The sequence below is a fragment of the Pelodiscus sinensis genome, chromosome 19, assembly GCF_052426305.1.
Source record: "Pelodiscus sinensis isolate ZL-2025 chromosome 19, ASM5242630v1, whole genome shotgun sequence".
In the NCBI taxonomy this organism is placed as follows: Eukaryota; Metazoa; Chordata; order Testudines; family Trionychidae; genus Pelodiscus; species Pelodiscus sinensis.
The window spans coordinates 6,675,281-6,690,287 of NC_143070.1; the positions used below are offsets into that span (position 1 = coordinate 6,675,281).

The following is a 15,007-nucleotide window of genomic DNA, read 5'->3' on the forward strand; positions in this document are numbered from 1 at the left end:
CCTGACATTCCTGGGCTGCCGTTGCTCATTAAAAGGACCGTCCTAGGGGTGGCAATGGGGTGCATCTTGCATTGGATTGATAGCAGCAGCGCTGACTTCCATGAGGGCCTGCAGCGACTGCAATCTTGCCTTACCCTTTGCATTCATGCCCGTCGGTGTGAAAGAAGCTATGTGCATGCAACCACACTTAAGTTCAGTTTAGAAAAGAGGAGACTGAGGGGGGATAGGATAGAGGTCTATAAAAGCATGAGTGGTGTGGAGAGGGCCGATAAAGAAAAGTTATTTATTAGCTCCCTAAATAGAAGAACTAGAGGACACCAAATGAAATGAATGGGTAGCAGGTTTAAAACTAATACTGTACGCGAAAGTTCTTCACACAGCGTCAACCGGTGGAACTCCTTGCCAGAGGAGGCTGTGAAGTCTAGGACTATAATAGAGTTTAAAGAGAAGCTAGATAATTTCATGGAGCCAGGGGATAAAATGGTGTCCTTGGCCTCTGTTTGTCAGAGGCCGGAGAGAGATGGCAGGAGACAAATCGCTTGATCATTGTCTTCAGTCCTCCCTCTCTGGGGCACCTGGTGCTGGCCACTGTCGGCAGACAGGATACTGGGCTAGAAGGACCTTTGGTCTGACCCAGTACGGCCGTTCTTATGTTATGTTCTAAGTTGCATCCCTCGGCCGTGTTGTGCTGTGAAAATCATTGTGGTCCCCGGGGCTTCCAAAGTTGAGTAGCCCTGAGGTAGACGTTTTTTGCTGACTGAATTTTAAAAGGGTTAACAATGGGAAAAGGGAGCTAACGAGAGAACATGAATTCTTATCACATTTCACGCACTTGTGTTGTCTGCTGCTCCGGAATCGCTGAATTGCCCTCCCGTCACTGCAGCCCAATTTCATTGCAGCTTTGCTCCCTTACAAATGTTATTTGTTACTTCACTGCCTGTCACTGTACTATTTGCGTTTGTTTTAATAGCTAATGCTCAAAACCACTTAAGTCAATGGCAATTTTCTGTGATTCCCTTACAGCACTTTTATTTTTGTTGTTATAGCCCCGCATTCTGGAGGGCATAATATCCATGCACGCACACTAATGAAAAACCTTCGCACTGCCGCCCCCCAATCTCTGCTTGAACCAAAGCTGATCAGCAGACGCACCTAAATCCCCCTAGCCTCTTGTGCATCACTCCATTCGTATACAGAATGGAGAACAGAAAGTCCAACACTACAACCATATTGAAGGCTGGGACACGGAAAGCAGGGAAGCAGTTTGATGGGAAATCTCTACTCCTTATGCTGCTAACGACCCCTTGCCTACACATGACCCAGAGCAATAATTAATCAGGTCAATTCTAGGAAAAAGTCCTCTACAGTATCCAAAATACTGAAGCTGCCTAATTGAATTATGAGATCCCTGTAAGGCAGGGATGGAGAGTGTACGACCCGCAGGCTGGGATGTTGTGGACTCCCTCCTGCAACAGGGCAACTCAGCATTGGTGCTCCAGCCATCTGGGGAAGGGGCTCCAAGGTTTGTTGCCTCCTTTACCGTGCGTGGCTGGAACACCAGCATGTCTCATCCTGCTGCAGGGGATCCGGAGTTTCGTGGGCCGGATCCTGTGCTGCATGCTCTGTAGTATAAAGGTCAGGCTGCTGAGCCCACATTGCCCCCAGCATGAGGAGAGGAGCCCACAGTTACAGGAGTCGGCACACACTTATTATGTAGCCCCCCAGTGTGCACCAGTTTACAGCTCTTAACCCTGCTCCAGGGCAGCCAAATGCCCTGCAAGCTCTGCAGTATAAAGCAGAACAGGCTGCAGTACGTGTTACACCGTGACTGTAGCTTTTATCAGAGGGGTAGCCTGGATCTGCATAAACAACGAAAAATCCTGTGGCACGTTATAGATTAAGGCTACGTCTACACTGGCACGTTCTCATGCAAAAACTCTTTTGCAGAAGAGTTCTGCAAAAACTCTTCCAGAAGGGAGCGTCTACACTGGCTTGTGCTTTTGCACAAGAGCATCCATGCCAGTGTAGACGCTCTCTTGCGCAAGAAAGCTCTGATGGCCATTTTAACCATAGGGCTTTATTGCGCAAGAAATTCATGTTGTCTGTCTACACTGGCCTCTTCTGGAAGAGCTCTTGCTCCAAGTCACCACCTACATCCTCTGTAGTCTACATCCCCTTTTCCGCCTCTCCCAGGTCATAGCTCCCTCCCAGACTTTGCACCTCCTCCTAGTGCCCCTCTCCCAAGCCAGGACACACTCCTGCACCCATACCTCCTCCCTGGCCCTGTACCCTTATCCCAGGTCACAACCACCTCCTTTGCCCCAACTCCCTCTCAGACCTCACACCATCTCCTGCACCCCAGTAGCTTACCCCAGGCATCCTTCTGTGCTCAACCTCTATCCTAGACCCTGCACCCATGCACAGAAAAGTGCGGCCCCCCCCACCAAATATTATTGCCCACCCCTGGTCTAGACTTTGCATTGGTGTGTCCATAGCATTTTTTCTGATTCCAACTAATTTTTTTCCAACATATTTTTATTAAACTCAGGTACAGGTCCGGTCCCCACATCCACCGACAGGGGTGTGGTGTCGTAGTGCCCTTTAGCAGCTGGTGATAAAACTGTTGTGTTTTGAAAAAGGACATTAGTGACTAACATAGTCAAGTTATGCACCTCTTGACCAGGAAGTTGCCAGAGGGTGATAGTGTCAAAACCCTGGCACAGGCACTGGAGCAGAAGGATAACAGTTATCACTGAGGGACCGGGTCCCTCCTCACCAGCCACCTCTCTGCATAGAGTGCTCTTATAAAGGCTGTGAATGCTAACACATTGGGGTTAGCCCCACAATCGGCATCAGAGCTCTTAAAATAGTAATAATAATAATGTTTAATTGTGCCTCTGAGTCAGCATTATAATCTCATTGCCCAGTGAATGTGCGTTTTACACACATGGATGAATGTGCATTAGCTGTGCCCCTGCAGAAACAGAAGGGGCAGCCACCTTGGGTGAGGTCAGCACCATGCCCCAGACTGGGGTGGGCAAAAAGGCCTGCGCGGGCAAAATCAGGCCTGCCAAGCAGATTGATCCAGCCCACGGAAGCCCTGCTGCTCCCCTACCCCGAAGCCAATCAGTTTGGAAAAGAGAAGACAAAGGGGAAATGATAGCAATTTTCAAGTACCTAAAAGGATGCTACAAGAAAGTGGGAAAAAATGTTTCTGCTTGACCTCTGACGATAGGAGAAGCAGCAAGGGATTTAAATTGCAGCAAGGGAGGCTTAGGTTGGACATAAGGAACAACTTTCTGTCAGGGTGCTTAAACATTAGGGCTACGTCTACACTGGCATGATTTTCCGGAAATGCTTTTAATGGAAAAGTTTTCCGTTAAAAGCATTTTCGGAAAAGCGTGTCTAGATTGGCAGGACGCTTTTCTGCAAAAGCACTTTTTGCGGAAAAGCGTCCGTGGCCAATCTAGACGCGCTTTTCCGCAAAAAAGCCCCGATCGCCATTTTCGCGATTGGGGCTTTTTTGCGGAAAACAAATCTCTGCTGTCTACGCTGGCCCTTTTGCGCAAAAGTTTTTCAGAAAAAGACTTTTGCCCGAACGGGAGCAGCATAGTATTTCCGCAAAAGCACTGACAATCTTACATGAGATCGTCAGTGCTTTTGAGGAAATTCAAGCGGCCAGTGTAGACACAGCCTAGGATAAATTGCCTAGGGAGGTTGCAGAATCTCTAACATTGCAGATATCTAAGAGCAAGTTAGAAAGACATCTGTCAGGGATGATAGATGGTGCTTGGTACAACTGTGAGGGCACAGAACTGCACTTGATGACCTCTCAAGGTCTGTTTCAGTGCTAGTGTTCTATAAATTGATTCATGATTCTATGATTCTCCTGCGTGGATTGTGTGATGGTTGTTAAGATTTGAGCCCCAACTCAAACTTTTCCACCGTGAAAGCAATTTACCCCATGTGGATCCTCTTATGTTTAACAAGAGTTGAGCTCTGACTGAAGTTTTTCCCACAGGCTAAGCAGTTGTAAGGTTTCTCTCCTGTGTGAATTCTCCTATGTCTAATAAGGCTTGAACTCTCACTGAAGTTTTTCCCACAGTCTGAGCAGCTGTAAGGTTTTTCTCCTGTGTGGGTTCGCCTATGTCTGACAAGGTTTGGACTCTCCCTGAAGGTTTTCCCACAGTCAGAGCATTTGAAGAGCTTCTCTCCTGCATGAGTTCTCCTATGTCTAACAAGGTGTGAGCTCTCACTGAAGTTTTTCCCACAGTCAGAGCAGCTGAAGGGTTTCTCTCCTGTGTGAATTCTCTTGTGTCTAACAAGGACTGACCGCTTACTGAAGCTTTTCCCACAGTCAGAGCAGTTGAAAGGTTTCTCTCCTGTGTGAATTCTCCAGTGTCTAACAAGGTCTGACCTCTTACCGAAGCTTTTCCCACATTCAGAGCATTTGAAGGGCTTCTCTCCTTCGTGGATTCTTTGATGCTCAATAGGAGTTGCACAGTCACTATAAGCGTAGGATGCCTGTTGATGGGGGATTTTCTGTTGAAAGGTTGCTGTGTTTCTTTTCACCCTTCTGGTCCTGTGACTGGATTTACCCTGTCCCTTCTCTCGATGGTTTCCCTGTTGCATTTCTTGGCTATGCAGACTCTGACAGGTTTCTCTCTGATTAGGACTCTGGGAAACATGCCATTCAAATCTTCCCAGTAATATTCCACATGGATCCACTTGCTCAGGTCCTTCCTGCTGAAGTCTCTCCTCATTGTTCTCACTCAGCATCTGATCACCTGCTGGGACACAGAGAGAATCCAGGAGTCATTCTCTGTACTGAGCAGAAGAGAAAACTCTGAAAGGGGAACATATCTAAAAGGGTGTCATAAGGAGGAGGGAGAAAACTTATTCATCTTGGCCTCTGAGGATAGGACAAGAAACAATGGGTTAAACTGCAGCAAGGGAGGTTTAGGGTGGACATTAGGAAAAAGTTCCTAACAGTCAGGGTGGTCAAACACTGGAATAAATTGCCCAGGGAGGTAGTGGAATCTCTGGAGATATTTAAGAGTAGGTGAAATAAATGTCTATCAGGGATGGTGTAGACCCGTGGTCCCCAACCTGGTGCCCGCGGGCGCCATGGCGCCCGCCGGGCCCTTTACGTGTGCCCACGGAACAACCTGGGCTGGCCCCACCTCCGGGTGTGCGGCAGGTGCCAGCCCCGGGCGCATGGCCGGCCCCGGGTGCGCTGCACGTGCCCTTGCCGGCCCTGTCCCTGTCCCCGCCTCTGGGTGTGCTGCGCGTGCCTTTGCCGGCCCTGGCGCTGGCCCTGGCCCCGCCCCCGGGTGCGCGGAACCTGGGCAGCCCCTGCACATGCCGCTGCCGGCCTCAGGCGTGCGGCGCATACTTGGCCCCGCCCCCAGTCACGTGGCCTGTGGGTGGCCCCACCCCCATACGCGCAAAAGTGAGCGGCCCTGCCCCCAGGCACCCGGCAGCCCCAAAAGGTTGGGGACCACTGGTCTAGACAGTATTTGGCCCTGCCATGAGGGCAAAGGACTGGATTCGATGACCTCTCGAGGTCCCTTCCATTCCTAGTATTCTATGATTATATGATTCTATAACAGAAAAGAAGGAGCACATCCAAAGAATGGGTGGAAAGGTTCACTAATCATGAGCTGAGTTCATCCTCCTTCATCACAACCCTTCTCCGGAGGGAAGAATCCAACCTTCACTCCCTCCCTCTGACTAAGGTTGAGGACAGGCTGAAGGGGCAGGTAGACTTGATGAAACTGCACAAGTGACACCTGCTATGAGGGGACAGAAATTAGTTTCTGAGTCAGTTTAGCTGATTGCTCACCTGTGTGAGTATCACTGATGATCTCCCCTTCCACCCAGCCATAGAGATCTGAGATCCACAGCTCCTCCCCTCGCTCCACCCAGGAGATCACATGAGCTTTGGAGACTGGAAATCCTGCTCGGGGAAGCAAATTAACAAAGTGCTGATGTTGTTCATTAAATCTGTGCCATTACTACTGCCAGACCCAGGATCTGAGTTGCTCACCCAGAGAGGCTCCTTGCCCATCTTCCAGAGTCTGGGCTGCCGATGCTACAAGATACCAGGACAGACTCTCCCGCAATAAAGGTGCATTCCCCCAGATTGAGACGCAGCCAATTCCCTGGGGGAACTGAACACCTGCTGCACACACTAGGGTATAACTAAGTCTCCTTCATGGCTTGTTCCATCTCCCCATTCCAGGCCAGGCCAGGCACACACTGTTCAGGTGAGCTCTAGTGAGGGCTTCCATATCTGACACTGAGGCCTGCAGACAGGGCTCAGACTGCAGGTGCTACCTGGCAGGTCACTAGGACTTGGAGAGAAAAGACCCAGCAGAGCTCTAGGTCCCCAAGGGCTCTGTGCACAAAGCTTCTGGCTGGGGCGCTTGGCTCCCCTGCTGTTTGGCTCAGAGGCTCTACTTGAACCAGAAGGAGGCAGAGGAAGTTGTCTGAGTTAGGGGATATCAACACGTAGTCAACTACATGATTAACCAATAAGCCTTGTTGACTATTCACATTCTCCCCCTCCCTCTTGCTGCCTCTTGTAAGAGGGGACCAGAGGAGGCTACCACGAAGCAGCCACTCTATGAGGCAGGCTGAAGCTCCCTGCAAACAGAGGTTGCTATGCATCCCACACAGCAACCTCTGTCCACAGGGAGCCCCACACAGACAGGGGCTGCTGCCATAGTATCCAAGGCAGCAGCGAGAGATGGCAGGCAGCTGGTCTGCATGTGGAACTGGTATTTAAACTCTGATGGAGAGTCAGCAGCATGAGGTGGCAGGGGGCTCTCCAGGAGTTGGGTCAGGAGGGAACTGGCTGCCAACGCTGCCCTCAGGGACAATGGAATAGTCATGTAACCACTAAGATTTCATGGATCCCTAACACTGACACCCCCTCCTAGCTTAGCAGCTCAGGTCAGGTTGCTGGCATTGTAAGAATACCCTGTAGGAAGATGTTGGCTTTGTGGCATCCTGGCCAGAGTAGAGGCACATCTTTCCCTCGGCTCAGAGATGGGGATGATCAGGGAAGGCATGTGTCAGACTGTCCTGCTGAGACTACTCCAGGGGACCAGGGACAGCAATAGGGCCCTGCAGCTGCACCCTCTCAGCACTTCTGCCCCCTCACTAGTTGACCAAGCTGTCAGATGCTCTGCCTTGCTTGGCTGGCCAAGGACGCTCGAAGGCCAGCTTTCAAGCCTAGCAGCAACAACAGCTGAGTGTGTGTGGCTATGGCCTGGGTGTCCCCTTGCCTAATCAAGCCATAGAGGTTGAAAGACACATGGCTCCCAATTCTGATTGTGTCTGCCTTCTCAGTGAGTGCTGGGAGAAATGGGAAGCACTTTGGGTCCTGGACTGAGTTCATGTTGCTTTTTTCTAGTGATGGATCGAACCACTTCAGGGGATGTGTTGTGGCTCTTGTTTCTTGTTTGCTGTGTTGAAGAGGAAGAGAAGTGTCACCTTTTTCCTAGCAGAGGACACCGCCGCTCTTATGGCCCTAGAGCAGACAAGATAAAGGGCAAGAATTTTCTACACCCGCCTTTTCTCTCCACATTCACCAATCTCTGAAAGGCCCTGTGGGATGGAGGCCAGGTGGTCATCACGGTTTCCTGAGCCCAGCTAGAGCTTCCTCCCACTCTGGCCAAGCTCTCAGAAGGGCTCTGTGTGATGCCCACTAACTCATGGACTTTAAGGTCAGAAGGGACCATTTTGGTCATCTAGTCTGACCTGCACAATGCAGGCCACAGAATCTCACCCACCCACTGCTAGAATAATCCTCTCACCTATATCTCAGATATTGAAGTCCTTGAAACAATGGTTCAAAGACCCCAAGTTGCAGAGAATCCTCCCACTAGTGATCCGTGCCCCATGCTACAGAGGAAGGCGAAAAACCGCCAGGGCCTCTGCCAGTCTACCCTGGAGGAAAATTCCTTCCCGACCCCAAATATGGAGATCAGCTGAACCCTGAGCACGTGGGCAAGACTCACGAGCCAGACACCCAGAAACCAATCTGCAGGCACCGCTGGCTGAGCATGCAGCTCTTCCCATGTTCTGAGATTTCCTTGACCCAGGCCTCGCCATGATCTGGGCAGAGCCAGTGCAGCTCCTCCTGTTACAGAGGTGGCTGTGCACACCTGCTGCTGGAGAAATGGGACCTCCAGGCCCTGATGAATTGGTGCTCAGCATCACTACTCAGCATGGACTCTGTGTGCACAGCGAGTCACAGAGCTGTGAAACATCAGTGTAAATGTTCTCCCAGTGCTGTGAGCTACTCCTCTTCTGAAGGTGGTGTGTGTACAGCCCTGGGAGAGCTTTCTCCCAGCACTCTTGTCATGCCCACACTGCTGTGGTACAGTGTTCCTGCGGCACTACTCTAAACTTATACGTGAAGACAAAACCTAAGAGAGAGTAACCAGCATGAAAGCAAATTCTGAAAGAAACAGCAGTCACACCACCACCACAGAGCTATTTCTGTTCACCTGGCATTGTTGAGTGTCACCCATGTCGAAGCAAAAGACTTCTCTGTGTTTAGGCGGCTAACAAAAAGCTTTATTGATCAATAAGGCACAAAGTGAGCCAAACGTGACCCCAGCAGTGCCGGGCCCACTAAGGATGCTAATACAAATCAATCCTAGTTTATTTATACCCTTAACCAAACAAGTCTGACATCGGGGCATCCAATTACAGAAATCATCAATTAAACTTAGAAGAGAAAAACTGTTATCAGCAAGAAGGAACAGGTAACAGGGAGTGAGAGCTCCCTCTCAAAACAGCTCAATTAACACATTCCAATAGCTCATCCTTCTGGCCCTTCTTACATGGGGTGAAGGAGAGTTCACTCTCTAGTATACGTGCAGAAGCAGGAGACTTAAATGGCTTCTGTTATACAAAATGGCTTCTAGCTAAATATGAAATGGTTTCCACACCCAGAAGCTAACTGCAGCAAAGATCCAAGTGTTTGTTCAGTTTGTTGACTTGCTGGCTGTTTAGAGCCTGATCCTGCACTTAAGGCCTCACTGCAGCCTCATCTGCACTCTCTAAAAGAACTCAATAACCTCCTCAGAACGTGAGGAAGAGCACAGATTATTAACACAAACATTAAAATAAGAGTCAGATTCTACATTAAATTCTGCTAATGCAGAATCCCCTCATCCCTCTACACCTCTCTGCTCTGGATCTGCGTGCCTCCAATCAAACTACATCTTAGCCCAGACTTTTGAGCATTTCCTGGAAGATGTCCACCAGGTGTCAACTGAAAAGTACCTTGGCCAAACACAAGTGCTTCCTCTGTCCCTGCTGATAGAAAATGACAGACCTGTTGGCCTAGAATTGCTGAGAATTCCTGTTTGTTGTATAATTCTAACAGTGGGAAAATACTGGGGGCGCCACATTCCTCCTTCCACATCACAGTCACAAAGTCTGAAATATGCCAGGAATTACACCAACAATCAGGTGGCAATTAACACCAGCTCCTCACCTCGCCTTGGAGGTGTTTCCTCAACCAAAAAAAAAAGGAAGATGAGCTTGGACTGACTTCACTCTGATGCATTAAATCAGACAGTGGAGTTTCCACAGCACCCTTTCTCCCATGTAGCCTCATCTCCTCCCCCTTTGTCCAGAATGCCAGCAACCTGACCGAAATGCTGGCTTTACTCTGGTAACAGTGGCCAGATATCACTGTTAGGACAAGGACATAGTAGAGGTGTGTTCTGTGACGTGCGTCAGTAAGAATGCATCTTGAGGCACATGTTATAACTAACCTGCTGTTTAGAGTCCAGTAACCAACATTCAATCCTGACAAAGCAACACTGGATAATTGAAAGCAACATGATAGGAGAAAATACCTCTCCACAGGTTGTATGTGACATAACATAAGAATGGCCAGACTGGGTCAGACCAAAGATTCATCTAGCTCAGTGTCCTGTCTACCCACAGTGGCCAATACCAGATGACCCAGAGGGAATGAATAGAACAGGTAATCATCAACTGATTGATCCCTCTCCTGTCACCCATTTCTAATGTCTGACAAACAGAGGCTAGGGACACCCTTTCTACCTATCCTTGCTAATAAATATTGATCGACCTAACCTCCATGGATATATCTAGTTCTTTTTTGAACCTTGCTCAAGTCCTGGTTTTGACACTATCCTCTGGCAAGAAGTTCCACAGGTTGACTGTGCTCTGTGTGAAGAAAAACTTCCTTTTGTTTAAAACCTCTACCTGTTCATTTCATTCAATAACTCCCCATACTTGTCCCTAATAATTTGTGTTGCCCTTTTCTGAATCTTTTCCAATGCTAATATATCTTTTTTTGAGATGAGACAAACATGTCTGTATGCAGTATTCAAGATGTGGTCATACCATGCATTTATTCAGAGGCAATACGCTATTCTCCGTCTTTTTCTCTATCCCCTTTTTAATGATTGCTCATATTCTGTTTGCTTTTTTGACTGCTTCTGCACATTGAGTTCAATGAATAGCTGTTCTAATTAGCACGACTCAATGAACAATGGCTCTCAGACTAGCCACTATACACCTGAAGAATGGAACCTGTGTCTTTCATGAGCTGTGCTGCATGGGCAAGCCACACACTCTGCCAATGTAGATGGCATCAGAGCTCCAGAAAGAGCCATGCTGAGCAGCCATAATGATGCTTTGTGGCACTAGCAGCAATTCATAGAGTACTGCAGCCACTACAGGAAGCAAAGATTATCAGTTACAGTGGCATCTGCGATCTCTGGTGTAAATTAGGAACCCACAGTGCTATTGAGGCACTTATATGGAGCTGAGGATCTCCCCTATTTAATATACGTATCCATCATCCGCCCTGTGAAGCATGGACATACAATACTAGCTATTGAAAAAATATGGGTGTCGGGCACAGAGAGCACGAGTAACTTGAACAAGGTCACACAAAAAATCTGTGCGGGGCAGGTATCTGAACGTAAGTCTCCTAAAATCAAGTGCACTGCCTGCAATGTAAGAAAAGCTCTCCTCACATTTAGCCCCACAGAAAGCTCACAGAACATGAACATGAACTGCCTCATCCGCTATCCCTGAGCCACAGCATCCAGCCTCTTTCACTGCCAGGAACCAGCATGTGATAGAAATAAGCCACAGGGAAGGAAGAACTCCGGAAACTGCACTCTCTTTCAAGGGGCTCCGCACACTGGCAAAAGAGGTATCCTGCTGGCACAAATATAGGCAAGATGGTGGGGAAGCACACTGAGACCTTGGCTGTGGAAGAGCAGCACCATTGTTATATCCTGAACCTGCTTCCTCTGGGAGGCTATGGGGAGGGGACAGTCTCTCACACAGGAGCCAGATTACTGGGGCAGATACTCCTAACACTGGGAGCTCTGGGGAGCAGGGTGTGGCAATGAGGGACTCTGAACCAAACCCAACCCAGCTGCTCCAGATCCCACCTAGCTTCTGATACTCACGGGACAGAAATCCTTACCCAGCCAGCTCACAGCCTCATAATTGTCCTGCATCACATCCCAGTAGAGGGCTCTCTGACCCGGGTCCAGCAGAGCCCATTCCTCCTCAGAGAAATACACAGCCACCTCCTCGAAGCTCACCAGCTCCGCCACAGCCATTTCCTGTCCTTGGTTCTGCAGGCCATGGGCTAAGCTGGAGCAAGACATGGGGGTTCTGCAGCCTGTTGGGGGAGAAGGGCAATTAGAGACATTTCAGAAGGAAGTTTAATTCTTTCCATAACCCATTCTCCCCAGACTCTGTCCTGTTGACACACATGCTAAATTCTGCCATTTTGGCCAAATTCTTGAGTCCAGATATTACATATGGGGCAGGCAATAATTTTTGGTGGGGGCCACTCCAAGATTTTTCAAAGAGGTCAAGGGCCAGACTTTTCTGTGGAGGGGGTATGAGGTCTAGAATGGAGATTGGGTGCAGAAGGACACACAGGGTAAGGCACAGGAGTTCAGGAGAGGGTGTGTGGTCTGAGAGGGAATTTGGCTGAAGGAGGGGGCTGTGACCAGGGTCAAGGGATATAGGTACAGGGTCAGGGAGGAGGTATGGGTGCAGGAGAGGATTGGGGCCATGAGAAAGAGTATAGGTGGGGTACAGGATGTGGGAGGGAGTTGTGACTTGGGACAGGGGATGTAGAGGGTTTGGATGGTGACCTGGGGGAGAAAGTTAAGGTGCAGTTAGGCTTGGTGTGCCAGAGGCAGTCTCTGGCTGGAAGGTGCTTACTTAAGCATGGCCTGGCCAGCAGCCCCGCAGCACCCGCAAGGCAGGCTGGGCTCCCTGCTAGCTGTAGTCCCAGACTGCTTAAAACTTCAGGCTGTTCCTGGTGGCGCTCAGCTCTGGGAAGGGGAAATATTTTGAAATAACGGGTGCGTTTAAAAGATGTGGGGTAGCTATTTCGGGATTCAAAATAGCCCCTTGTCTAGACGTACTGTATCAGAGCTCTCCTGCTATTAATAACAATGTTTAATTTCACATGTGAGTCAATAATATAATATTGAGTTTGTAAACTAACTCCAATTCAGCTGTCTCCTTCTGGAATCCGGTGATACAACTTTTTTGCGGAAGGGTGGCTGTTCATTATTTTATGTCCATTATTGAATGACCAAGGCTCAACGCACACAAATCCATCAGGGAATATTCTCATCTCCCTGGACATTCAATAATGGGGTCACATCTGTGACGGGGTGCAGCAACCCCACACGAACCCCAGGCACGAGCAGCTTGAGAAGGGGGGCCAAACCGGCAGGGACAGTGATCAGGAGGCAACGGGGACCGGCATACAATCCCCGGCCAAGGAAACAGATGGAGCCGAGATGCCGGCGCACGCACAGATGCTGCTGGACACGCCGGCGAGCCGGACGCAGAGTATGGACATCATCGGCAGGCACAGCGTGATGACGTAACATGCACCAATGGGGCAGGCGGAGACAGGCTAAGCGGGATGGGGGACAGACAAATGGGGGATATAAAAGCGGGAGGGGACCGGGTGGAGGGAAAACGGGCCAGAAGGGGGAAGTTAGAGCTCCTTTCGTGCCAGATGGAGGAGAGTCTTGTCCTTACGGAAGGGGAAGACAGGCACAGACAGTAGAGATAGGGAGTGGTCCAGGGTCGTGAAGCCCGTAAGTGGGTGCTTTTAGGGGTAACAACCCCATCCACTAGTACAAGGAGCAAGTTTCCCTGCCTTAGGGCCCTGGGCCGGGACTCGGAAGAGTGGGCGGGCCCGGGTCCCCCTAACTTGCCGTCCGAGTCCAGGTATCGGCAGCGATCCAAGACTGCCTGTTGTAAGGTGTACCCAGTTGCGTAGCGGGAGCACCTCGTGTATAAACTTGTTGATTGTGGTGGAGAAACGTAATAAATAGACTCAAGCAGCAGGGACTACTGACTGTTCATTGGACACCATCCTTCTACAACTCAGGTGGAACACATTTGCAAATGTCTTTATGCAGACACAGAAGAGGATCAGGGATTCTTTTAGATCCTAAAACCAAGTCTGGCCATGACAGTGTTTGAAAGAGGCTGTATATAAAATAATTCACTGAATCCAGTCCTGTTTAGCAGGTGAATCCACCTTATGAAGCAGGGAAGAGCTGCATTGTGTAGTCCCTGGGGAACAAAGTGCCTTTCAGATTACAGGTCTAGGAAGCAGGCGCTGAGATACCTGCTATGTCTGCCCTACACTTCATATTTGCAAGCTCTGCAGAGGGTTCCCAACCTTTCCTCCCTCAATGCTTCCATCCTCTCTGCCCCTCACTATCCCCAATTTTTCCCTCTGCCAATGGCTGGCAGGCTCATTTGCAGGTATACCCAGCTGCCTGCTCTAGTTTTGCCCTTTGGCACGTCTCCTGGTCCTGCCGCCAGCTCTGTGTCTCCCCCACTCACTGCCTGTGTGGTCAGTTAGGCTCCTCCACAGAAACAGCCTCCTCATAATTTGCCCCCAGTCCTCAAGCGGGAAGTGGGTGCAAGAGGAGCAGGTTCAGCAAGGCACATGTGACCCACCTGTGTGATCGTTTGGCCCCTGCACACCCTTGATTTGCCCAGAGCAGCCGGGAGTGGTGTGTCATCTGAGGCAGAGGAAGCAGGAGAAGCAACCCATGGGCTAAGCTGCCCAGTTTGCAGGGGACTGCCCTTGCCCAGTCCAACCCTTCGCCCTCACCCGCAGGCTGCCACTCTGGAGCTGGGATGGGCAGAGCCTGGGGATGCCCAGAGCCGGGGAAAGGCTCTCCTTGGCCACCTGCAAATACCCAATGGGGAGCAGCCATGGGTCAGCCCCAGCTCCCAGCACCACATGGAGTGGGCAGCAGTGTGTGACAGAAAAACTGAGCCTCGAATCTGTGGAGCAGCCTGAGCAACTTCCCTTCCCGGAGTAACCAACAGTGCAGGCTGGGAGCGCAGTGTTAACCGTCTGCTGTCAGAGCCCAGCCACAGCCCCGACCTGTTCCCTACCAAGCACCCAGGGACATGCTGCAGGGAATGACCCGAGAGACTCCCCAGGACATGGTCCTGGTCCCTCTGGGGAAGCTTGTGCCGGTCCCATCTGCACAGAGACCAGAGCAGCAAGAGCAACAGCAGCTATCTCCCTATCTCTGCAGGGGAGGGCTACTCAGTGGCCTGTCCTGGTCCACTGCCCAGAGCCACAGCTGCAGCAATGCACTTCTAGCATCACCTAATCTTGTTGTCCCAGTCTGTCTTGCAGGGTCAGTTTAGGCCCTGCTCCAAAGCTCCTGATAATGCCGTATCACCCCAGACACAGCTAGAGATACAGCCCGTACAGCTGCCTTGCAACTGTGTTATTTGCTGGGATCTGTTTCATTAAACATCACTTGACCACTTTCTGTTTCCTGGTCTAACCCTTTCCGAATGGTTCCCAATAACGTATGCCCTTTTGGCCTGTTGCTTCACTCAGTTTCAGGGAACTAGGCAGGATGATTCTACACTTCAGAACTTACAGCAGCAGAGCTGCACCATAGTAAGAGCT

General features: G+C 50.1%; 1 protein-coding gene across 6 annotated transcripts in view; it reads right to left on the minus strand.

Moving 5' to 3' along the window:
* Window positions 1-588: 588 nt before the first annotated feature.
* Window positions 589-15,007, minus strand: part of LOC106732380 (uncharacterized) — a 35,713-nt gene continuing 21,294 nt past the window's right edge. Inside the window, exons 2-4 of one of the 6 annotated variants that reach the window (XM_089770825.1) lie at window positions 11,622-11,701; window positions 5,846-5,959; window positions 589-4,790 (exon numbers count right to left, since the gene is read on the minus strand). In XM_089770825.1, coding sequence (XP_089626951.1) covers window positions 3,958-4,790; window positions 5,846-5,959; window positions 11,622-11,701 — 1,027 coding nt within the window. In that variant the 3' untranslated portion in view covers window positions 589-3,957. Of the gene's footprint in view, window positions 4,791-5,845; window positions 7,473-11,483; window positions 11,702-15,007 lie in introns of those variants that run through there. The other 5 variants (XM_089770826.1, XR_016347313.1, XM_089770827.1 and 2 more) reach the window with 5 other exon arrangements.